The sequence below is a fragment of the Oryx dammah genome, unplaced genomic scaffold, assembly GCF_014754425.2.
Source record: "Oryx dammah isolate SB20612 unplaced genomic scaffold, SCBI_Odam_1.1 HiC_scaffold_16, whole genome shotgun sequence".
Classification (NCBI taxonomy): Eukaryota; Metazoa; Chordata; class Mammalia; order Artiodactyla; family Bovidae; genus Oryx; species Oryx dammah.
Window position 1 is genome coordinate 42,102,891 of NW_024070200.1, and position 22,410 is coordinate 42,125,300.

The 22,410-nt window shown below is 48.1% G+C and overlaps 1 protein-coding gene across 3 annotated transcripts in view; it reads right to left on the bottom strand.

Moving 5' to 3' along the window:
* The window catches only part of IL16 (interleukin 16), a 113,868-nt gene extending 102,156 nt beyond the window's left edge, over positions 1-11,712 (bottom strand). Inside the window, exon 1 of one of the 3 annotated variants that reach the window (XM_040257392.1) lies at positions 11,052-11,712. In XM_040257392.1, the coding sequence (XP_040113326.1) occupies positions 11,052-11,091 (40 nt within the window). In that variant the 5' untranslated portion in view covers positions 11,092-11,712. Of the gene's footprint in view, positions 1-573; positions 793-11,051 lie in introns of those variants that run through there. The other 2 variants (XM_040257393.1, XM_040257394.1) reach the window with 2 other exon arrangements.
* Positions 11,713-22,410: the final 10,698 nt, after the last annotated feature.

A 22,410-nucleotide genomic window follows, 5' to 3' on the forward strand; every position in this document is an offset into this window, starting at 1 on the left:
AACCAACAAGCACCAACCCAACTGTGTGAGTGAAACCACATGGAATTAGTCCAAAGCAAGTGGACCCTCATCTAGAGCAAGTGCAGTGACTGACAGCCTTCCCAAGGCCAGTGTCAGAACTGTCCATGCACCGTGCCCACCTGGGGGAGAGGAAGCTTGGCAGGCAGCAGGGGAAGTCTCCTTTGGGCTGCCTCCACCCCCTCCTCTCCACCCTTCCTCCTGCTTCCTTGCACATCTCCAGCCCCAAGATGAGGTCTTGGCTGTTAAGGTAGAAATCCCTGAACAAGTAGCTCCTGGGGCTTCAAAGTGAGGACAAACAACTGCCCACAACACATCTGACCTCCCAGATGACTTCCTCCTCCCCTCACTCTGCAAAGGTGGCCCACGAGTCCCACCCCAGTGACCGGCCTCTGCTCCTGCCCAACCCCAGCACAGCTGCCAAAGAGGAAACCAAGATCCAGCAACTACGCCCCGCACCGATGCAGGTCAGAGAAACCAGCCTCCTGCCTCTGTGAACCGCCGCCTGGTCAGAACTGCTGCTCGAGGGACATTTTCTCTCCTAGGCCCACCTACCTCTCTGCTCACAGCCCCTGGGGCTGTGCCCTCCTTGGCTTCCCTCTCCAACTGCCCAGCCGGGACCACGGCATCATTTATCCCAGGAAAGCCAGGGCCCAGGCTGGGGTCAGAGGCAGCAAGAGACGAGAAATGGACGCTCCTTTTCACCCAGAGGCTGCTCTCTGAATCACATCCTGAGATCTGACACCGTTCTCAGCGCCTGCTCTGGACAGGTGACTCTGGGCGAATGTGGCCAACCTGTCATTGGCCAGCTTGGAGACTCCCAACCTGAGCCATCTGACTTCTCCATGGGAAGAGGCTTGGTCCAAAAGGGCCAGGCTGCCAGCACTGGGAAGCTCGGACTCAGAACAAAGTCCACCATCTGCTGGGCTGGCAGAGAACACGCAGGAGGCCAGTGCCGCCCAGAAGCCCAGAATCCGGTGAGGCTCCTCCTTGTGGTCCCAGGCGACCCCTGCCTTCCCTGGGTAACCCAGAAGTGCCTGGGAGGGCAGGAAGGTCATGAACATGACCCAGTGTCTCAGAGAGCCTGGCATAAGGTCAGCTCATGCCATCCTGCCATGGATCTTTCAATATCACTACATTCATTTTACAAGTGAAAAGTCACTGCATAGAAATTCATTGAGCACCTACTAAGTGCCAGACCTGGGCACCCAGGGTCATAGCCCATTACTCGCTCAGCAAAATCCAGTGACTTCCCAGAGGCCATGTAGCTAGCAAGATGTCAAGCCAGGTCTCTAATCAAGATCCACCCGACCCCAAAGCCCTGGCTCTCTTCATGGCATCGTACTGGGACTTCCCTGGTGGTCCAGAGGGTAAGACTCCATGCTCCCACTGCAGGGGGCCTAGGTTCAATCCCTGGCTGGGGAACTAGATCCCAAATGCCACAACTAAGATTCTGCATGGCACAACGAAGATGTGGTGCATGCACGCGTGTTAAGTCGCTTCAGTTGTGTCCGACTGTTTGCGATTCCGTGGACTGTAGACTGCCAGGTTCCCCTGTCCATGGAATTCTTCCCGACCCAGGGATCAAACCCATGTCTCTTGCGTCTCCTGTATTAGCAGGCAGGTTCTTTACCACCAGCACTGCCTGGGAAGCCCTAAGACGTGGTATAGCCAAATACATGTTTTAAAAAGAGAGAAAGAGAGAAAGAACTGGCTTTTGAGAGCCTGTCTGGTCCCCAAGCCAGTTGTGGGCATCAATAGGGATGCCTCTGGGAAAACAATGGAAAAAACAAGTTATGTAACAAGTTTGAACCCATGGAAGATTCTTCTAGAAATACCAATTCTTAAACTGAACCTGGTCCTCCAGAATCAGAATCTCTGAGCATGGGGCCTGGTCTGGCACTCTGTTTTTATAAGCCCTCCAGGATCACCTGGTGCCTGCTCAAGTTCAAGGGAGTTTCCCAGATGGCTCAGTGGTAAAGAATCCATCTGCCAATGCAGGAGACACAAGCTGGATTCCTGGGTTGGGAAGATCCCCTGGAGAAGGAAATGGCAAACCACTCCAGTATTCTTGCCTGGAGAATCCCATGGGCAGAGGAGCCTGGCAGGCTGCAGTCCATGGGGGTGCAAACACTTGGACATGACTGAGCACACAGGCACAAGTTCAAGAACCAAGGATTTCACTTATGTCGAGCAAGTTGAGAGCCACAGCATCAGGGGACAAGGCACTTCTGTGTGTCCTATCGGGATTCTCATCACGTGGGCAGAGGGCTTTTCCCCCGCATGTCCCCCTGAAGAGCCTGATCTAAGGGTGACATTTAACCCGTCTGCCCCTTAAAGACCATCCCACACTTTTGTCCTAAGCACAGCCTCTGTGAGCTGTTTGTATGGACCAGGCTGGGACTTTTGTGACTCTCTTTTCTAACAAATGGAATGCTTTCTGACGCTCACCACCAAATGTTTCAGGGCTGGCTGGGGGCTTTAATAAGGGTGTAGGTGCAATCTGTGGGAAGCCCCCGGAATGCCATGCAAGGCTTTGGAAATCTGGCCATCGCTGGGACAGGGTCCCGTGGTCACAAGGGAGGCACTTTGGGGATAAAGCTGCCTTTGTCAACGGGTGTAGGGGGCAGTTCCCTATGGCAGGGCTGAGTCTAGGGTGCAGTGGAGTAACTTCTCAAGTGCAGGGCTTCCCTGGTGGTTCAGTGGAAAAGAATCTGCCTGCAATGCAGGAGATGCTCGTTTTATCCCTGGGTTGGGACGATCTCCCATGCCGTGGAGCAACTAAGCGCTACAACTGCTGAGCCTGTGCTCTAGAGTCTGGGAGCAGCAACCTCTGAAGCCCATGTGCCTAGAGCCTGTGCTCCGCAACAAGAGAGGCCACCACAGTGAGAAGCCCAGCAGCACAGCCAGAGAGGAGCCCCTGCTCTTCACAACTGGAGAAAGCCTGTGCAGCAGTGAAGACCCAGCACAGCCAAAAATAAACAAAACTGTATAAAGTGCATTGAACCTTGGTTAGTGTCGCCTGCTCTGCTCAGCCTGCGATGCAGTCAGGGCTCAAGCCCGGGGGTAGACCACCAAGGCTGCCTCACTGGCAGAGAAAGGCTGGGGGCGATCTGGCAGCCCAGGAGGCCAGCCTGGCCCTTCCAGACCCCACAGCCTCTGCGGGCCCTACAGCCTCCCTCCCACACCTTGTCCTTGTGTCTGAATCCAGGTCCTGCTTCTCCATCTTCAGATGACACCCACCTGCTCACTCTCAGTGGGTGAATTCATTCCGGCCCAGGCCTTCACTGACAGTGCGGTTCTCTCCTGGTAGAGACATCCGTGCCGCCTGGGACTCTTCCAGGAAAAGGAGAACCTCCCCTCTGCTTCCGACACTCCCCAAAGGTGAGCTCGTGCCTGAAGAAAGCTGGGAGGATGCAGCTGCAGAGCCCCACCTGGGTGAGAAGTGGGGGCCCCTGAACCACACACCAAGCTTGGCCAGCTCCTACTGTGGGATGTCGGTCACGTCTCAGCCTTGGTTCACTCAGCTGCCAAATGGAATTAAAAACTCCCACCTCGAGGGTCAACAAACACATGAAGAGATGCTCAACATCACTAATTATTAGGGAAATACAATCAAAACGTCAATGAGCTATCACCTCACTCCCATCAGAATGGCCGTCATTAAAAAAAAAAATCTACAAACAATAAATGCTAGAGAGGGTGTGGAGAAAAGGGAACTCTCCTACATTGTTGGTGAGAATGTAAGATGGTACAGCCACTATGGAGAACAGCCCAGAGATTTCTTAAAAAACTAAAACTAGAGCTACCATATGACCTAGCAATCCCACTTGTGGGCATAAAACCCAGAGAAAACCATAATTCAGAAAAAACACTGGCACCTCAGTGTTCATTGCTGCACTGTTTACAACAGCCAGGACATGGAAGCCACCTAGATGTCCATCGACAGAGGAATTGATAAAGAAGATGTGGTATATTTCCTTTACTTCCTTCATAGAACTCATCACCATCTGAAGGTGTCCTGTAGTCTGTTTGGTCTGTGCTTTGTATCTCTACGTCCCATTTAGAGTGCAAACACTGCAGACAGGAGGAATTCATCAGAGTTGTTCAATGCGGGGTCTGCAGCCCTAGGGCACGGCTGGTCCACAAGAGCTCAGTAAACACTTGCTGAATGAATCAACCCCAAACTGAATGAATAAATAAATGACTAATGCCATGTAACGAGCATCTACATTTGTTTGTATTTGAGAGTCTACAGGGAGTTCTGGAAGACATTTTCTTAATCTAATATAGGTGACTATGCTCAGGTTTAGATGGAACTTAACCTATTCGACCCTCTCTCCTAGTTTCTCAAGGCCACAGATGAGAAAAGTGAGCAAGTTCTCTCTGAGAGAAGAGAGTTTACTTCTGAGGGCATCAGTGGCCCTTTGGATTAGACAAGCAGAATCACTTGGTTTAATTCACAGCCACAGGATGAAGAACACTTGGAGGTACAGAAGCTTGACTGGTTAATAACAGTAACAACTGGGACTTCCCTGGCAGTCCAGTGGTTATGACTCTGAGCTTCCACTGCAGGGGCACGAGTTCGATCCCTGTTCAGGGAACTAAGATCCTACATGCTGTGTGGTGTGGCCAAAAATAATAATAACAGCAACAACTGTCATTTGCGAAGCACTTGCTCTGAGCCACCCTACTAAGTACTGTCGACACAGCATCCATCTCCACAATTAACTTATAGGGTTGGTGCTATTCGTTATTCCTATTTTCTGGATGAGGAAGGGAGAAAGAGGAGGCACCAGCTGGTAACAGGCTTTCCCAAGACACGGAGCCAGCATTTGAGCCCAAGGTTATCTTACAACAAAGTCCAGGCCATTCTGGCCCTTTGAATAAACACTGAATAAATAAACCAGGCGGAGTTGAGCAATCTGGAAATTCCTACCCCGCCCGGCAGCCCAGACACAGGGGTTGAAGGTTGAGAAAGGGTTAAGCACCAAAGAGAGAGGGAAAGGTTGGTGTTTGGGTGGTGCTTTTTCAAGGCCCTGATCAAGAAGGTTTGCACAGGGGGCGCTTGCTTGCCCTCCACCCGGCCACAAGAAAAGGCCAGGTTTTCGCGAACGACTGACACACCCAGGATGGGACGGAGGTGGGGGATGTTTGCATTCCACAGGATTTAGGCAGGAACCATGTGTTCAGCCTGGGGTCTTGCCTCTTATAAGGGTGTAGAGATAGTCAAGTGCCTCATCTTTTCTGGCTCTTACAGGATGCTGGAGCTCTCCAAGCCAGGGGCCCGGCTCTGTTCAGTATGTGTTCAGACAGGACGAGGGGTGAGCCAGGGTTGGGAGGGAACAGCCAGGCCCCCTCCTGCAGTCCTCCTGCCCACACAGTTATCGCAGGAAAGCCGCTTCCTGACTTGCTTCAGAAAGCAACGTTTTTAAAGATGAAGAAATCCCTGCTTTCTTTTCTTAATTTGTTATTGTCTTGACATGACTGACTCAATAAGTAAAAATGTTCAATTCCCGCCCGAGGTCACAGGCTCATCTCCCCCAGGCTGGAAACTCCTCTGGAGGCTTCGTGCCTTCTCCCACTTCCGCACCTCAGCACATGCACAAGCTGCCCTTTTCTAACTCACAGAGCCCCTGCTTCCCAGCCGGCTCTCATGTTTGGCTCAGAGCCACCTCCTCCAGGAAGTCTTCCATGACACCTCCATCCCAATTCACCGATGGAATTAGGGGCTGCTCTTCTGTCATCTCAAAGCTCTCTCATCAGGGTCTTATCCATTTACTCTGAGATCCCTGATGCCAGGGACTGTGTCTTCTCTCTCTCTCTCTGTAGCCCTGAACAGTCCCTGGATTTTAAATAGCTGTTGTAGGAAGGAATGAGAAGAGCAAAAAAAAAAAAAAAACAACAACAACAACAACAGGAAAAAAGGCAGGAGGAAGGAGGGAGAGAGGTCAGATGTCTCTGTGGTCAGATGCATAGAGAGATATATGCATAGGTCAGATATAATAGAGACAGAGACAGGCAAATATAACTAACTGCATGCCCAGGTATGTGTATGCACCCTCCAGTCACAGGAAGGGTATGGCGGGAAAAGTCCACCATGGTCCAGGAGTTCAGAGGCCTGAAATCTTATTCTCAGGTTGGTGCTGACTGGCTGTGCGGCCTGGGATAAGCCAGGCCCCCTTCTGAGCTTCAGCTATCTCCTTTGTAAAATGTGTTATTATAAGCCTTTTAAGGGCTTCCCTGGTGGCTCAGTGGTAAAGAATCCACCTGCCAGCAGCAGTGGAGACACAGACATAGAGAACAGACTTAGGGACAGGAGGTGGGGGTGGGGGTGGAGGAAGGAGAGAGTGGGATGTACGGAGAGTAAAATGGAAACATACGCTCAGTTCACTTCAGTTCAGTCCCTCAGTCGTGTCCGACTCTTTGCAACCCCATGGACTGCAGCACGCCAGGCTTCCCTGTCCATCCCCAACTCCTGGAACCTACTCAGACTCATATCCATTGAGTCGGTGATGCCATCCAACCATCTCATCCTCCATCGTCCTCTTCTCCTCCCACCTTCTCTCTTTCCCAGCATCAGAGTCTTTTCAAATGAGTCAGTTCTTTGCATCAGGTGGCCAAAGTATTGGAGTTTCAGCTTCAGCATCAGTTGAAGTCCAGAAGTCCGTTTTCATCTCATACCATCTCAGCCATTCAGACGTTGAAATGCATACACCCTACACTGAGTGATACCCATTCTGGCTGCTTCCGTGTTCATCTTCCCAGGGACAGATGCTTGCACTGGCTCCAATTCCTGGACCAGCCTGGTCTGCAGCAGGACATACAGGGCATCTCCTGTGAAAAAATCTTGGGGAGGGGACCCTCCGAGGGGACCCCACGTGAGGCCCTGGGACACGTGAGTATATACAGAGCCTTGACATGGTTCTCTTTGCCACCCAAGCGTTCAGTTCCCATGAAGGGCACCTGCTCTGTCTCCTCCGTCCTGGCCTATCCCTAACCTTGCTGGCAGAGCCCGGAGCCCCACTCCAACCCTACACCCAGCCTGCACCATTATCTGTACCTGCTTCTCCTATGCCCCCAAAACCATCTGCTTGATGCTGCTCCCTTCTCCTCAAACCCCAGCCAAAATCTGCACTTGAACTCACTGTGAGGTCTACCCAGCAGAGCTGGGCACTTTTGCCACCAAGGGCTCTGCCCGTTAAGACCAGCATAGGATGAAGCAGTGCTGAACGTTATTGCTGTTGTCCAGTCTCTCAGTCGTGTCTGACTCTGCCACTCCATGGACAGCAGCGCACCAGGCTTCCCTGCCCTTCACTATCTCCTGGAGCTTGCTCAAGCTCATATCCATTGAGTTGGTGATGCCATCCAACCATCTCATCCTCTGTCATCCCCTTCTCTTCCCGCCTCCAATCTTTCCCAGCATCAGGGTCTTTTCTAACCAGTCAGTTCATCGCATCAGGTGGCCAAAGTATTGGAGCTTCAGCTTCAGCATCAGTCCTTCCAAGGAATACTCAGGGTTGATTTCTTTTAGGATAGACTGGTCTGCTCTCTTTGAAGTCCAAGGGACTCTCGAGAGTCTTCTCAGCAACACAACTTGAAAGCATCAGTTCTCCGGCTCTCAGCCTTCTTTATGGTCCAACTCTCATTGTATTTTATTAAATTAGGTCTTTACATCTAGTGGCACATAATATATTATTAATATTAGTAAAAACTGAAAGCAACTGAGGAAGGACATGGGAGAGCCTTCTGGGGTGAGAGTAATGTTCCTAACAAGGTAAGTTTCTCAGGTGTATCTGTTTTTCAAGATTAATCGAATGGTACATACATTTCACTGTGTGTAAACTTTACCTGAAAGAACAGTCACCAAATACTGAGCTTGTTTTCACTATATACATGCTGAAGTGTGTGAAGTGTAGGGGTGCCTTAAACTTATTTGGAAATGTATGAAAAATATAAGATGGGAACTTCCCTGGTGGTCCAGTGGTTAAGAATCCACCTTGCAAGACAGGGGACATGAGTTCCATCCCTGGTCTGGAAGATCCCACGTACTGAGGGGCAACTAAGCTCGTGCACAACTACTGAGGCCATGTGCCCTAGAGTCCGCGCTCTGCAACAAGAGAAGCCACTGCAAGAAGAAGCCTGTGCACAGCTAGAGAGTAGCCCCCACTTACCACAACTAGAGAAGGCCTGTACACAGCAACAATGACCCAGTGCAGTCAAAATAAATGAATATACTTTTAAAAATTAAAAAAATAAGATCGATGCAGGGGTGGTAGATAGAGGGTTGGTGGGATGGATAGTCATGTAACAAGGCAAAGAAACGTTGCTTGTAGAATCAAATAGTGGGTATATGCTTGTTGACTACAATTCTTTCCACTTTCCTATATGTTTGAACATTTTTGATAATAATATTTTGGAAAGAACACAATTGAAAGCAAGCTAAGTTGATAACTGGGGGAGGTATGAAATCAGTTGTGTCCCTGATGTGGTTTTCTGAGGCCGTAATGGTGATGGTTCCAGTAACTTCACAGGAACTGAGAAGCCTAACGCCAAGTAGAAACATCAGTATGGCAATTGGTCTATTACGTGTCTAAGGATCGCCGTAGTTATTTTTCAGCCACATGCTAATAATTCATGCTTTAGCATGAAACAGAGTTGCCTGGGTTCAAACCTCAGTCCTGCTGCTCACCATTTGGATAAGCTCCCCAGGCCCCATTTCTGCTCACCTTACAACAAAGACAAGGCTTTCCCCAGTGGCTCGCTCAGACTGTAAAGAATCGGCCTGCAATATGGGAGACCTGCGTTTGATCCCTGGGTCAGGAAGATCCTCTGGAGAAGGGCATGGAAACCCATTCCGGGATTCTTGCCTGGAGAATTCCATGGACAGAGTAATCTGGTGGGCTACACAGTCCATGGGGTCGCAGAGAGTCAGACATGACTGAGTGACTAATTCACACACTGCCTCATAGGGATGCAGGGGCAGCTCCAGTGAGTCCATGCCCATCGGGGTCCTAAATCAGCACCTGTGCTGAAAGCCCCCAGGTGGAGGGAGGTGCTGGTATTTACAGAGAGATTTCCAAGAGGCACCCTCCAGGGTTGGCCAGCAGATGTGGGGAAGAGAGATAACAGGCTGACACACAGAGAGAAGGGCTCTTGAGGCCTGGCCCCACCAGCAAAACCTCTTTTTTCCCTGCGCTGACAAGTCACCAGGATGCTTTTTAAATTTTTTTAAAAATTTCACTTGACTGCCTTGGTCTTAGTTGCAGCATGCAGGATCTTTTGTTGTGGCTTGAGGGCTTAGTTGCCCCAAGGGATGTGGGATCTTCCCAGACCAGGCATTGAACCCGTTTCCCCCGCATTGCAAGGCAGATATTCAAGCACTGGACCACCAGTGAAGTTCCACCAGGATGATTTTTTGAAAGATGCTGTGAGGAAAACAGACTGGATGGACAGATGTTTACGAAGCACACAGAGGAGATGTTAAGCTCATAAGATCTGAGACAGTTCATTTCTCACTGCTTCTCTACCTCTGCACCCAACCTAACTTCCTAAGCTCCACACACAACTCAACTGGCGCCTTCTTAGGGGGGCCCACCCTGACCACCAAACTAGGCCAGCTCCCCAGTAAGAGCCTCTCATAGCAACGAATCCTCTTGTCATCATAGTGATGTGATGTGTGCTTTTTATCTCCAGTTTCCCAGTAGATCTTCAGAGCCCAGCACAGTGCCTGAAGCAGAGACTGCGCTAAATAATCTGTTGAGAATGAATTCCAAGTGTCTAAGAAAGCAACTGCACTCTCTGTAGATTGACAAATAGAAAATTGGTGGTGGGGTGAAGTGTTATTCACTCAGTCATGTCTGACTCTTTGCAGCCCCGTGGACTGTAGCCCACTAGGCTCCTCTGTCCACAGGATTCTCCAGGCAAGAATACTGGAGTGGGTAGTCATGACCTCCTCCAGGGAATCTTCCCAAACCAGGGAGATCAAACCCGTGTCTCCTGTACTGGCAAGCAGATTCTTTACCACTGAGCCAACAGGGAAGCCCTGAGAGGTTAATTACCTTTCCCCAAACCAACTAGCCCATTCATCTTAGAGCTCCGGTTCCATCTCAGTAGCCAGAGCCTGCAGCCCTGGGGTCTTGGTCCCTATGCTCCACTGCCTTTCTTCTGAAGTCAGAGACACTCTAATGGAACCTAACCAAATGGATCTCAGGGTTCCAGCCTCTCGGCCGTATCTTCCTTCTGGAGCTAGAAAAGTCAGAAATGTGCCTTTGACTTGCTTCTCTTTCTTTTTTAAAAGAAAACCACGTGTTTATTCTCTTCTGCCAAAGTTACAACAGAGCTGAAGCTTTGCCAGTGTTGACTTTAAAAGCTGGGCTGAGGGGTTAAAATCCTTTCCCCTGATGCCTGTTTGTTTATGTTTCCGGAGTGAAAGAAGGAGGTTGTTATAAGAAACCATCTGATCCATTTCAGAGGCTGTACCTGCAGCAAGGCAGGGAGTCTGGCCCGAGTACCTGGTGCCCCTCCCAGCACTTAGATCCAAGAAGGCTCTGAGGGGGTCCCTGCCCCAGAGACTTGCTCTCCTGTCTCCCCCAGTCGCTGAGCAGCACCCTTTCCTGTTCTGCATCCTGTTAGAAGCAGAGCACAGCCACGGGGACTCTGACAACTTTGGACATTTAGACACCAATGCCCTTGCCCCTGAAAGTTGCCAGGACCCCTCACAGAGGAAGGAAGGGCAGGTAGAAACCGGCTGCCCTAGCCAGGGCTTTCTCTTATCCTCTTTGGGGGGTCCTGCAATAAAGCCCTCCTTTCACCCTTCTGACAAGCAACCTAGTGAGCACTCAGCCAGCCTCCGCGAGGACAATGCAGACAGACAGGGAGGGACTGCACCACACACGCGCACGCACACACACACGCACACACAAACACAACACAGTAGAACCACAAGGATGCTTTTCTATGCTTCCACCCCTCTGGGAGAGTGTCAAATCAAACCTTCCATCTCCACCTCCCCGTGATTCAGCCACACTCACCATTCTCCTTTCGTGGGAAGACCCTCTTCTGCAAACTCATGTCGAGGGGCTCTGAGGATGTGGGAGAGCAGTGACTGGTCCCTCTGGGTCCGGATCGAGAAGTCTTGGGGGATCAACAGCAGCTTCTAGGGCTGGGAGTATTTGAATGGGAGTTAAAATTACAAAGTAACTCCTCGTTAGAACTGTTTCTCCCCCCGCGAGCAGGGAGGGAGGGAAAAAAAAATCCCTTTCCCTCTGCCAGCAAATCTTTAACGTCTCAAAACAGTCGCTTCCAACTCCTGCCCTCCTTGTGAAGCGAATGTGTAGAAGGCGATGTAATTTCACTGAATCAAGCCCTCAGATCACAAGCCTTTTCCTGTACCACAAACAGAAATGTAAAACCTCAAACTTTCCCTTGGACTGGGAGTCCGTTGCGAGCGGGCAGAACACGATGCTGTCTGAGGTCTAATGTATGGAAAACGTGCTGAACTTTTCAGATCATCCCAAAGGCTGGAGTCCGTTCGCCCCAACTTCCCACCCTCAGTCTTTTTTTTTTTTCTTTTTAATGAGTTCTGGTGTGTTTATGTCATTGCAAGGGACAAACACGACACCTCCAGTCCTTGCCCAAAGTTGAAGTGATTCATTTTCTCCTTCACACACGCCACACACACACACAGAGCCTGTTGAATCCCAGTGAAAACGGCTTTCATAAAATTCGCGCGGGGCTGGGGCGGAGTGAGGCGGGGTGAATGCAGTCTGTGTCCTGAGAAGGGCAGTTGGGCTCCGGGGAAGGTGGAGGCTGACTTGAATCAAGACAAACAGAAGGCGCCCTGACTCTCGCCCTTGTCAAGAGGAGGAGGGATGAAAGAAAAGTGGACACAAGCCCTGGGGAACTGGGCTCCGAAACTTTCGCAGTGTTCTCTGTCCAACTTCCCCTTGTTAGCCTTCCCATACCCTGAAGGATCTATTTTTAGACTTGGACAAGGCATACTATTATTTTAAATGACCGATTTGATTGCTGGGTTAAAGAAATCCTTGGATTCCCCCCACCAGAACGACCAAAAGAATATACAGTAAGTGGGCAAAGAGTCGGGGCTGAAAGCTGGGGAAGAATGTGATGGTTTTCAGGACATGGCAATGTGACAGCAGATGCAAGGGAAAGCCTGGTATGTTTGATAGAGAAAAAGCCACCAGGGAAGCAGGAGTGACAGACCCTGAGTCAGCTCCTGGGTTACCTGTCACCTGCCAAGTGGCCCAGGTCTTCTAGGGATGGGCCCCTGCCATGGATGCCTCTGGCCTCCTGACCAATGTCACTCCCCCCATTCATAACCTTTTAAAAAATATTTATTTGGCTGCACCGGGTCTTAGTTGCATGAGAGTTCTAGTTCCCTGACCAGGGATCAAATCTGAGCCCCCTGCCTTGGGAGTACAGAGTCTTAGCCACTGAACCACCAGGGAAGTCCCCGTTCATAGCCTTTCTAAAATAAAAATTTTTTAATTTTTTATTGGGGTGTAGCCGATTAACAATGCTGTGATAGTTTCAGGTGAACAGCAAAGGGACTCACTCAGCCATACATATACATGTATCCATTCTCCCCCAAACTCCCCTCCTGTCCAGGCTGCCGTATAATATTGAACAGAGTTCCCTGTGCTCTACAGTAGATCCTTGTTGGTTATCCATTTTAAATATAGCAGTATGCACATGTCCATCCCAAACTCCATAACTATCCCTCCCGCATATCCTTCCCTCTGGCAACCATAAGATCCTTCTCTAAGCCTGGGAGTCTGTTTTGTAAATAAGTTCATTCTTATCACCTCTTTTTAAAGATTCTGCCCATAAGGGATGTCATACAATGTCCCTCCTTCTCTGTCTAACTTCACTCAGCACCACTGTTCAGAATCTTGAATCACCATCACTCAATTAAACCACCTCCAGGTCACTGTGACCACTCCACCTCTCCCCCACCTCCCCACCTCCCACCTCCCTCCAATAATCATTTCTCTGGGCAGTGCTGCAGGGTGCCAGGGGGAAAAAATGAAAAAAAAAACAAAAAAAAAACCTTTGCTGTCAGCACCTGGAGTCAGAACAGTTCCCCGAGGGTCATCCTTCTCCCAGGATGAGGGTTTGGATCCAGAGCTGGCACTTCCTGCTGCCTGCTCTACCTTGCTCGTAGTAACCAACTGACTGCCCAGGCCATGGACCTGCAGCATGCTGCAGGTACTCTATGCACAAAGAACCACGAGGGCCAGACACTGGCCTTGCCTTCTAGTGGTTCCCAGGTGCGTCAACAATGGGAAGCCAGCTAGACAGGGGAATACTCTGCAGAAATTAAAATGATGTAATAAAGATTTATTGTCCTAGAGGGGCTTTCCTGGTGGCTCAGGGGTAATGAACCCGCTTGCTAGTGGCAGGAGAGTTGGGTTTGATCCCTGGGCCAGGAAGATCCCCTGGAGAAGAAAATGGCATTCCGCTCCAGTATTCTTACCTGAAGAATTTCATGGACAGAGGAGCCTGGTGGGCTACAGTCCATGGGCTCACAAAAGAGTCAGACACAAATGAGCGACTAAACAACAACAACATTGTCAGAAATGTATTACATCACTAAGCGAATTAAATCAGGTAAAAAACACAGAGTGTGTAGTGTGATCCATATGCACGAAGCAAAATTAAATTTGGAGAACTAAAATTGAGGGATGTGGGGGGAACTTCCCTGGTGGTTCAGTGGTTAAGACTCTCCACTTTCACTGCAGGGGCCACAGATTCCATCCTGTTGAGGAACTAAGATCACACATGTCAAGGCATGGCCAAAAAAAAAAAAAAAAAAAAAGAGGGATTTTTCTTTTTTTTCATGGGCTTCCCAGTATCCATTAAGTTTTCCAATATCCATTAGGTTATTCTCAAAGTCAGAGAATAGCAATAGCTTTCAATTCATAACATGTATAGGATGGTAGAATCATTTCTAAATTAAAAAAAAATAAGTTAAATCACTGGCTTTGGGACTCCAAAGTAAACTTTGTTAAATCAATAACAAAGACTATACTTCTGAAGGTCATAGCTTTTGATCATATGAATTAAGCCTTTGACAAAGGAATTATTATCTGATTAGTAGGCAGAACAATGGCCCCTCCAAAGATGTCCGCATGCTATTTTCAGGGACCTGTGAACATGCTATGTTATATGCAAGAAGGGATTAAGGTTGCTAATCAGCTGACTTTAAAATAGTGGACAAACTGAGAGAGTAGCATTGACCTTTATACACTACCATGTGTAAAACAGATGGCCAGTAGGAAGCTGCTGCATAGCACAAGGAGCTCAGCTCAGTGCTCTGTGATGACCTAGAGGGGTGGGATGGACAGTGTGGGAGGGAGGTTCAAGAGAGACGGGCTATATGTATATAGCTGATTCACTTTGTGGTACAGCAGAAACTAACACAACAATGTAAAGAACTATATTCCAATTAAAATAAAACAAAGGGATTATCCTGGATGGCCCAGGTGGGCCCAATAAAGTCAGAAGTGTCCTTAAAAGTGGAGGTCAGAGTTAGAGGGAGTCTTGAAGAAGCAACACTGCTGTCTTTGATGATGCAGATGGGGGCCATAAGCCAAGGATGGAGACGGCCTCCAGGAGCCAGCAAAAGCAAGGGAAAGGATTCTCCCCTCCAGTGCCCAGATAAGAATGCTTACTCCGCCAACACTTTTCATTCTAGCCCATGGAGACCCAATTTGGACTTTTGACTTCCAGCACTCTAAGATAGTTTGTGCTGGCATTTTTAAATCAATTTATTTATTTATGGCTGTGCTGGGTCTTCACTGCTGTGCTGAGCTTTCTCTAGCGCAATGAGCAAGGGCTACTGTCTAGCTGCGGTGCTCAGGCTTCTCACTGCAGTGGCTTCTCTTACTGTACAGCGTGGACTCTAGGGCGTGCAGGCTTCAGTAGTTACAGCTCACAGACTATAGCAAGTGCTCAGTAGCTGTGGCGCACAGGCTTAGTTACCCTGTGGCACATGGTGTTCCCGGAGCAGGGATCGAACCTATGTCCCCTGCATTGGCAGGCAGAGTCTCAGCCACTGGACCACCAGGGAAGTCCCACTATGTAGTGTTTTAAGCTACTCATTTTGCGGCAGTTTGTTACCGCAGCAATAGGACACTGACACATTTGAATTTGTGTGTGTTTCGTTTGTTTCTTCAATGATGAAAGCTTGGCCTGGACTACAAAGAGCAAAGTCTGGAGGATACAGAGCACAAAATCTATACCATAAACCCACAGATTTGGGAAAAACACTTGATGATATAAGAGAGGCTATTTTCTTATTTGAACGAAGATAAAAGTCTGCCCAACTGAAGGGAAGATGAGTTTCAAAGAACACATGGCTGCAGAGGAACTCCTCACTTCTGCCCCTTTGTGGTTGGCACCAAGACACACAGATAGTACATATTGGGGATAAGACATAACATGGAGACCTGGGTCCCACTTTCTGCCTGGAATACTGGGAGGAAAGAGCCTCATTTGAGTGTCCTGAGCCAACTCGGATTGGAAATGTCCACGTGGGATGGTTAGACCAAGATCCTGGAACAGTCCCCTGAGTTCCCACGGGAGGATGGAGGTAGGGTGGGAGAGAGGAGCTGAAAGTTCCCTGAAGAGGTGAACTTGGAAGAGATGCCCAGAATACCTGAAGGCCCCAGCTGACCCAGGAGCCCCAGACGGCTGGATGTGGACACAGCAGGGTGACCTTTGTGGTGAGAGAATAAGATCCCTCGATGGCTGACACAGAGGGGATGGAACATCTTGGACAAAGGAGAAGCTGGCAGCTCCCTCTACAGAGAATGCCTTGAAGAGGGGACCACAGGCTCTGCACACCTTCCCCAGTGCCACCATCTCATATAACAACCAGGCAGGGAGACCCTCAACTGGCTGAGCAGGAACCCAGAGTAGGCCTGACTAAGATCGGGAGTAAACAAGGAATGACTAAATTTACTTTGGATTAGCAAAATCCATTTTCCATCTTCAAGATTTGCCTGGTGGTCCAGTGTCAAAGACTCCACACTCCCAATGCTAGGGCCTGGGTTCAATCCCTGGTTGGGGAACTAGATCCCACATGCCACAGCTCAAAGTCCCAAGTGCTGCAACTAAGACCCAGTGCAGCCAGGTAAATAAATATTTTTTAAAACTCACTGTCCAGAAAAATGGGGGTTAAAGAGTTAAGTTCAATAACAGAGAAATACGGAAAATTACATTTTTTTCTGAAAATAGATTATTATTGATAGTATATGCCACAACATAAACAGAGATTATCTCTAGCTAGTAAGAGAGATTATAAGTGCTTTTCATTTCTTTTTCTCTGCATTTCCTACTTTTCCAAAAGGAACATGTTTATATACGTATGGATGTTAGAGCTGAACAATAAAGAAGGCAGAGTGCTGAAGAAGTGATGCTTTCAAACTATGGTGCTGGAGAAGACTCTTGAGAGTCCCCTGGAAGGCAAGGAAATCAAAACAGTCAATCCTAAAGGAAATCAACCCTGAATATTCATTGGAAGGACTGATGCTGAAGCTGAAGCTCCAAAGCTTTGGCCACCTGATGAGAACAGCTGACTCATTGGAAAAGACCCTGACGCTGGGAAAGATTGAAGGCAAGAGGAGAAGGGGACGACAGAGGATGAGATGGTTGGATGGCATCATCGATTCATTGGACATGAACTTGGGCAAACTCTGGGAGATGGTGAGGGACAGGGAGGCCTGGTGTGCTGCAGTCCATGGGGCCACAAAGAGTCAGACACGACTCAGCGACTGAACGACAGCTCCTTCCTCTCTGAAGACACTCCTAACCCAAGTGAATGGAGATGGGGTCAAATGACACAATCTCAATTATAAACACAGAATATAAGAGAATATGGGGTTTCCCAGGTGTCTCAGTGGTAAAAGAACACTCCTGCCAATGCAAGAGACACTCAGTCCTTAACTCAGCATGATCCCCTGGAGGAGGAAAGAGCAGCCCAATTCCAGGATTCCTGCCTGGGAATTCCCATGGACAGAGGAGACTGGTGGGCTACAGTCCATGGAGTTACAGAGTCGGACACGACTTAGTAACTAAACTACGACATAGCTGATTCACTTTGCAGTACAGCAGAAACTAACACACACTGTGAAGCAACTACACTTCAATAAAATTAAAAACAAAAACAAAAACGTGGTTATCTCCTCCAGCCTAGACAAGAAGGTAGGGAAGGAACTAACAAGTTGTCCACAGAGTCTAGAGGCCACCCTCTGGCTGGCTGGCTGACCACGAGCTCCAGCCAGGCTGTGTGCTGCAGCGCAGGGAGCAAGAAAGACGGAAACAGCAGCGCCAGCCCAGGCTGGGATGCAGGAAGCATCAGGGGAACCAGTGGGACACAGAGATGACTTGGGAACCAGAACAAACACAAAAGTCTCAGGGTAAGCCCTGGGGTGTCTTGTCTTTGCTCTCCCTGGAGTTGATGGATAGGTAACAAGCCCACTATTTGGAAGGTCCTGTGAGTTCAGTCTTGCAGTGGAGAGATTACTCAGTGGTCCAGCTGAGGAGACCTGGGAGAGACTCAGCACGGATGCTGAAATGGACACTGACTGAGTACTAAGCCAGGGAGACAAAGGACCACTGTCTGAATCCCACCTCTCCAGGGGGAACTGGATGTGCCTGGATAGATGCCAACTCAAAAGAGGCCCAGGGTCCACCCAAGGCCAGGCGTCCTCTCCGAGGCAGTCTGAAGTACAGGGAGGCAGCACCAAAGGCCAGAGTTTATTCTCAAGGGAAGTCCAAGAGCCAAGTTGTGAAGCCTAGATCCAGTCCAGTGTCCAAAAGGCAGAGTGGGAGGACACTGGGGAGCTGAGGATGCAGAGTGGAGGAGGACTGGACTGGCTTAAGGGTCTGGAGCATGCTCAAGGAGGGACAGGATCCCCGGTTATGAGAACACACAGTGGTCTCAAACCTTTGGGCACTAGGGATGGATTTTGTGGAAGATAGTTTTTCCCACAGACTGAAAGTGCCAGGGATGGTTTGGGGTTGATTCAAGCACATTATGTATTTTTAATTAATTTATTTTTTATTGGAGGATAACTGCTTTACAATATTGTGTTGGTTTCGGCCATCCATCAACATGAATCAGCCATAGGTATATATAGGTCCCCTCCTTCCTGAACCTCCTTCCCACCTCCCTCCCCATCCCACCCCTCTAGGTTGTCACAGAGCACCGGTTTGAGCTCCCTGTTGTCATACAGCAAATTCCCACTGGCTGTCTATTTTATATGTGGTAGTGTACATGTTTCTCTGCTGCTCTCTCCATCTGTCCCTCCCTCTCCTTCCCCCCCTCAACCTGTGTCCACAAATCTGTTCTCTATGTCTGTGTCTTCACTGCTATGAAGACAGCAGTCTTCAGTACCATCTTTCTGGATTCCATATATACGCATTAACAAACAAGATTTGTATTTCTGGCTTACTTCACTCTAGATAACAGGCTCTAGCTTCATCCACTTTATTCGAACTGAGTCAAGTGCATTCCTTTTTATGGCTGAGTAATATTCCATTGCATGTATGTACCACAGATTCTTTATTCAGTCGTCTGTCAATGGACATCTAGGTTGCTTCCACATCCTGGCTGTTGTAAATAGTGCCACGTGAACATTGGGGTACACAGAACACATTACATTTGTTGTGCACTTTATTTCTAATATAATGCCGCTGGTAATCTGACAGGAGGTACCCACCGGTCCATGACCTGGACGTTGAGGACCCCTGTTGTAGACTAGACTTCATGGAGGAGATGGCATTAAGTTTGATCTTGAAGGCAGTCTCACTCCCAGGCTACTTCACACCTCCTTCCCCTGACACTGGCCCCAGAGTCAGGAGAAACACCAGGGAGCCGTCAGCCTCCCTGCCAGCCTGGCGCTCTCTTGGTGGTTGTCTCTGCGTCTGTGCTGTCTGTGGGGGACACAGCAGCTGTTCCTCTAGGGCCATGGGTCCCGTTTTCTCTTCCTTCCTCTGTTCTAGTCTCTGATCCTCCCTAACCTCTGTCCTCCACACCTTAATCAGCTGCTGTCCTTGTTCTCTGCAGGATTCTATTTGCAGCTAAGCGACTGGGGCTTCCCAGGTGACACTAGTGGTAAGGAACCTACCTGCCAATGCAGGAGACACAAGAGACATGGGTTCAGTCCCTGGGTCGGGAAGATCCCCTGAAAGAGGGCAGGGCAACCCACTGCAGCATTCTTTCAGGGAAAATCCCATGGACAGAGGAGCCTGGCATGCTACAGTCCTTGAGACTGCACAGAGTTGGACACGTCTGAGCACGCACAAAATACAATGACAATAGGCTCAGGAGGGAGCCTCAGGAAATTCCAACATTTAAGGGATCAGCAGTGGAAGAGACATGCAACATCAAGGCAGAGAAGAAACTAAAGAGAGAAATAAAAATTAAGAAAGTTCCAACACAGAAGCCAAGGGGAAGGGAGGGTCCGTTTTGTATTTTGTTTAGTCGTTGTTGGCTTTGGGACAAAAGAAATAAACTTCAGGAACCTCTGGCAAATCAAGTTGGCCTCCTGTCTTTCTTGGAGAAGAGACTAGCTTTTAGCATCCCCTGGAACGAAACAGCTGTCATTTCTAGGGTGCTAAGGAGGGGGACTGGGGCGGGAGGAGGGGTGGGGAGAGCAGATGGATATAACTAAACTGAGGATCTGGTCAGGGTTTCAACCAATTTCCCAAACCTAGTGCTAATTCGTGCAGCCCACAGTCTATTTCCCATAAATTGAAATCCCTGTGTATTTGAACGGAAATATAATCCACGTGTTCATGATTCATTTGCACTTTATGTAACCAAATGTTGGGCTGTCACTGTTTGATGTCCAAGACACCATCTGAAGAATCTTTGCAGCCAGAAGTCATGAGTTGCCAGAGAATTGAAAAGGAGACAAGCCTTGGCCAGCTGCATCCCTAATTGTAAAGCAGTCAGCAGGGAATGAAGAGGTACAGTGTGAAGGGGGGAGCATCCAATATGTACTTCTAGATCAGATATATGTTCCATGCTTCAAGTTGCAAGCATCTGATGTTAAACAAGCCACACCAACAAACAGGCAGCGCCCGCAGAGATGCTGTAGGTGATGTAACTGTTTGGTTCCTATTGAACATTTTAGATGATTTCCAACTCTGATATTATAAAGCTAAAACAAAAATCTTTTGTGTATCCGCTTTTGTCCACATCTCTTATTATTGCCTGATGATAAGTTTCCAGATATAGAATTACTGGATCACAGGAAAGACACACAGTGTTAAATTGTATTTCAGGAAAATTGCAAAGTTACCCTTTTATACCGGGCTTCCCAGGTGGCGCTAGTGGTAAAGAACCCACCTGCCAATGCAGGAGACATAAGAGACGCAGGTTTGATCCCTGGGTCGGGAAGATCCACTGGAGGAGGGCATGGCAACACATTCCAGTATTCTTAACCTGGAGAATCCCAGGGACAGGGAAGCCTGGAAGGCTATGGTCCATAGGGTCATAAAGAGTTGGACACCACTGAAGCAACTTAGCACACATGTATGCACCCTTTTACACACAATGAATGAACTTGTCTTTCTCACCATGCTTTTTTAAGCTCTGTGTATTATCAAAGAAATAATCAATGAGGTATTAGAAAGTTATTAAAAGTTGTGTTTCAAAGACTATTTTACATAGCATGCAAAGCTATTAATTATATAAATACAAAATTGCATAACTGAACAATAACTATGTACAAGTATAAACTCAATTTTATTTAAATTATTCCATAGTGTGATGTATATTCTATCACACAGAACAGCAGTTTCAGTATATGAAACGGTGCTCAACACCACTAATCATGAGAGAAATGCAAATCAAAACCACAATAGTATGTTACCTCACACCTGTGAGAATGGCTGGTACCAAAAAGATAAGCAGCAGGTGTTGGTGAGGATGTGGAGAGAAAGGATCCCTTGTGCACTATGTGTGGGAATGTAAGTCAGTGCAGCCAGCGTGGAAAACAGTATGGAGGTTCCTCAAGAAATCAAAACTAGAACTACCACATGATCCAACAATTCCACTTCTGGTATTTACCCAAAGAAAACAGAAACACTAGTTTGAAAAGATTATACACCCCTATGTTCACTGTAGCATTTTTCACAATAGTCAAGACATGGCAACCAGTTAGGTGTCCATCAACGGATGAACGGATAAAGACAAAAAAACTTTATGTTTATATATATACACACACATACATATATAACACATATATATTTCATTTATTTAGGGGCTTCCCTGGTGGCTCAGATGGTAAAGAATCTGCCTGCAGTGCCGGAGACCTTGGTTCCATCCCTGGGTTGGAAAGATCCCCTGGTGAAGGGAACTGCTACCCACTCCAGTATTCTTGCATGGAAAATTCCATGGATAGAGGAGCCTGGTGGGCTACAATCCATGGTGTCGCAGAGTTGGACTCGAATGAGCAACTTTCACCCACTCACTTGTTGCTATGTACACACACACAGTGGAATATTATTTACCCATAAAAAGAATGAAATCTGGCTACTTGTGACAACATGGATGGTCCTTGAGAGCAGGATGCTTAGTGAAAGAAGTCAGAGAAAAATAGAGTATGATTTCTCTTATGTGTGGAACCTGAAAAAACAACACAAAAGAACCCGTAAGCTCATAGATACAGACAACAGATTAGTGGTTGCTAGAGGTGGGCAGCCAGGGTGGGGTGGTGGAAGGGGTGTGGGCAAAATGAGTGAAGGGAGTTAAGAGATATAAACTTCCAGTTATAAATAAGTCATGTGTGTGAGTGTGCTTAGTTGTGTCCGACTCCTTGACTTCATGGATGGTAGCCTGCCAGGTTCCTCTGTCCATGGAATTTCCCAGGCAAACATACTGGAGTGGGTTGCCATTTCCTTCTCCAGGGGATTTTCCCAAGCGAGGGATCAAACTCATGTCTTCTGCATTGGCAGGCATATTCTTTACCTCTGAGCCACCGGGGAAGCCCAAGGTTAATAATACTGCCTTGCATATTTGAAAGTTACTAAGAATAGATTTTAAAAGTCCTCAACACAAGAAAAACAATTCTGTAACTATGCCTGATGATGAATGTTAACTAGACTTAATGTGGTGATCATATCACAATATACCAAATATTGAATCACTGTGTTGTACACCTGAAATTAATGTTGTATGTCAACTGTAATTCAATAAAAAAATTTTTTTCTTAAAGAATATCAGCTTCAGCTGCAATAACAAAATCAATCCTCAACTCTCAGCATTTTAATCCCAACAGAAATTTATTTCTCATCAGCACAAAATCTGATGCAACCCAGGCCACTCTCCAAGGCAGCCTTTTCCAGGTGGTGACT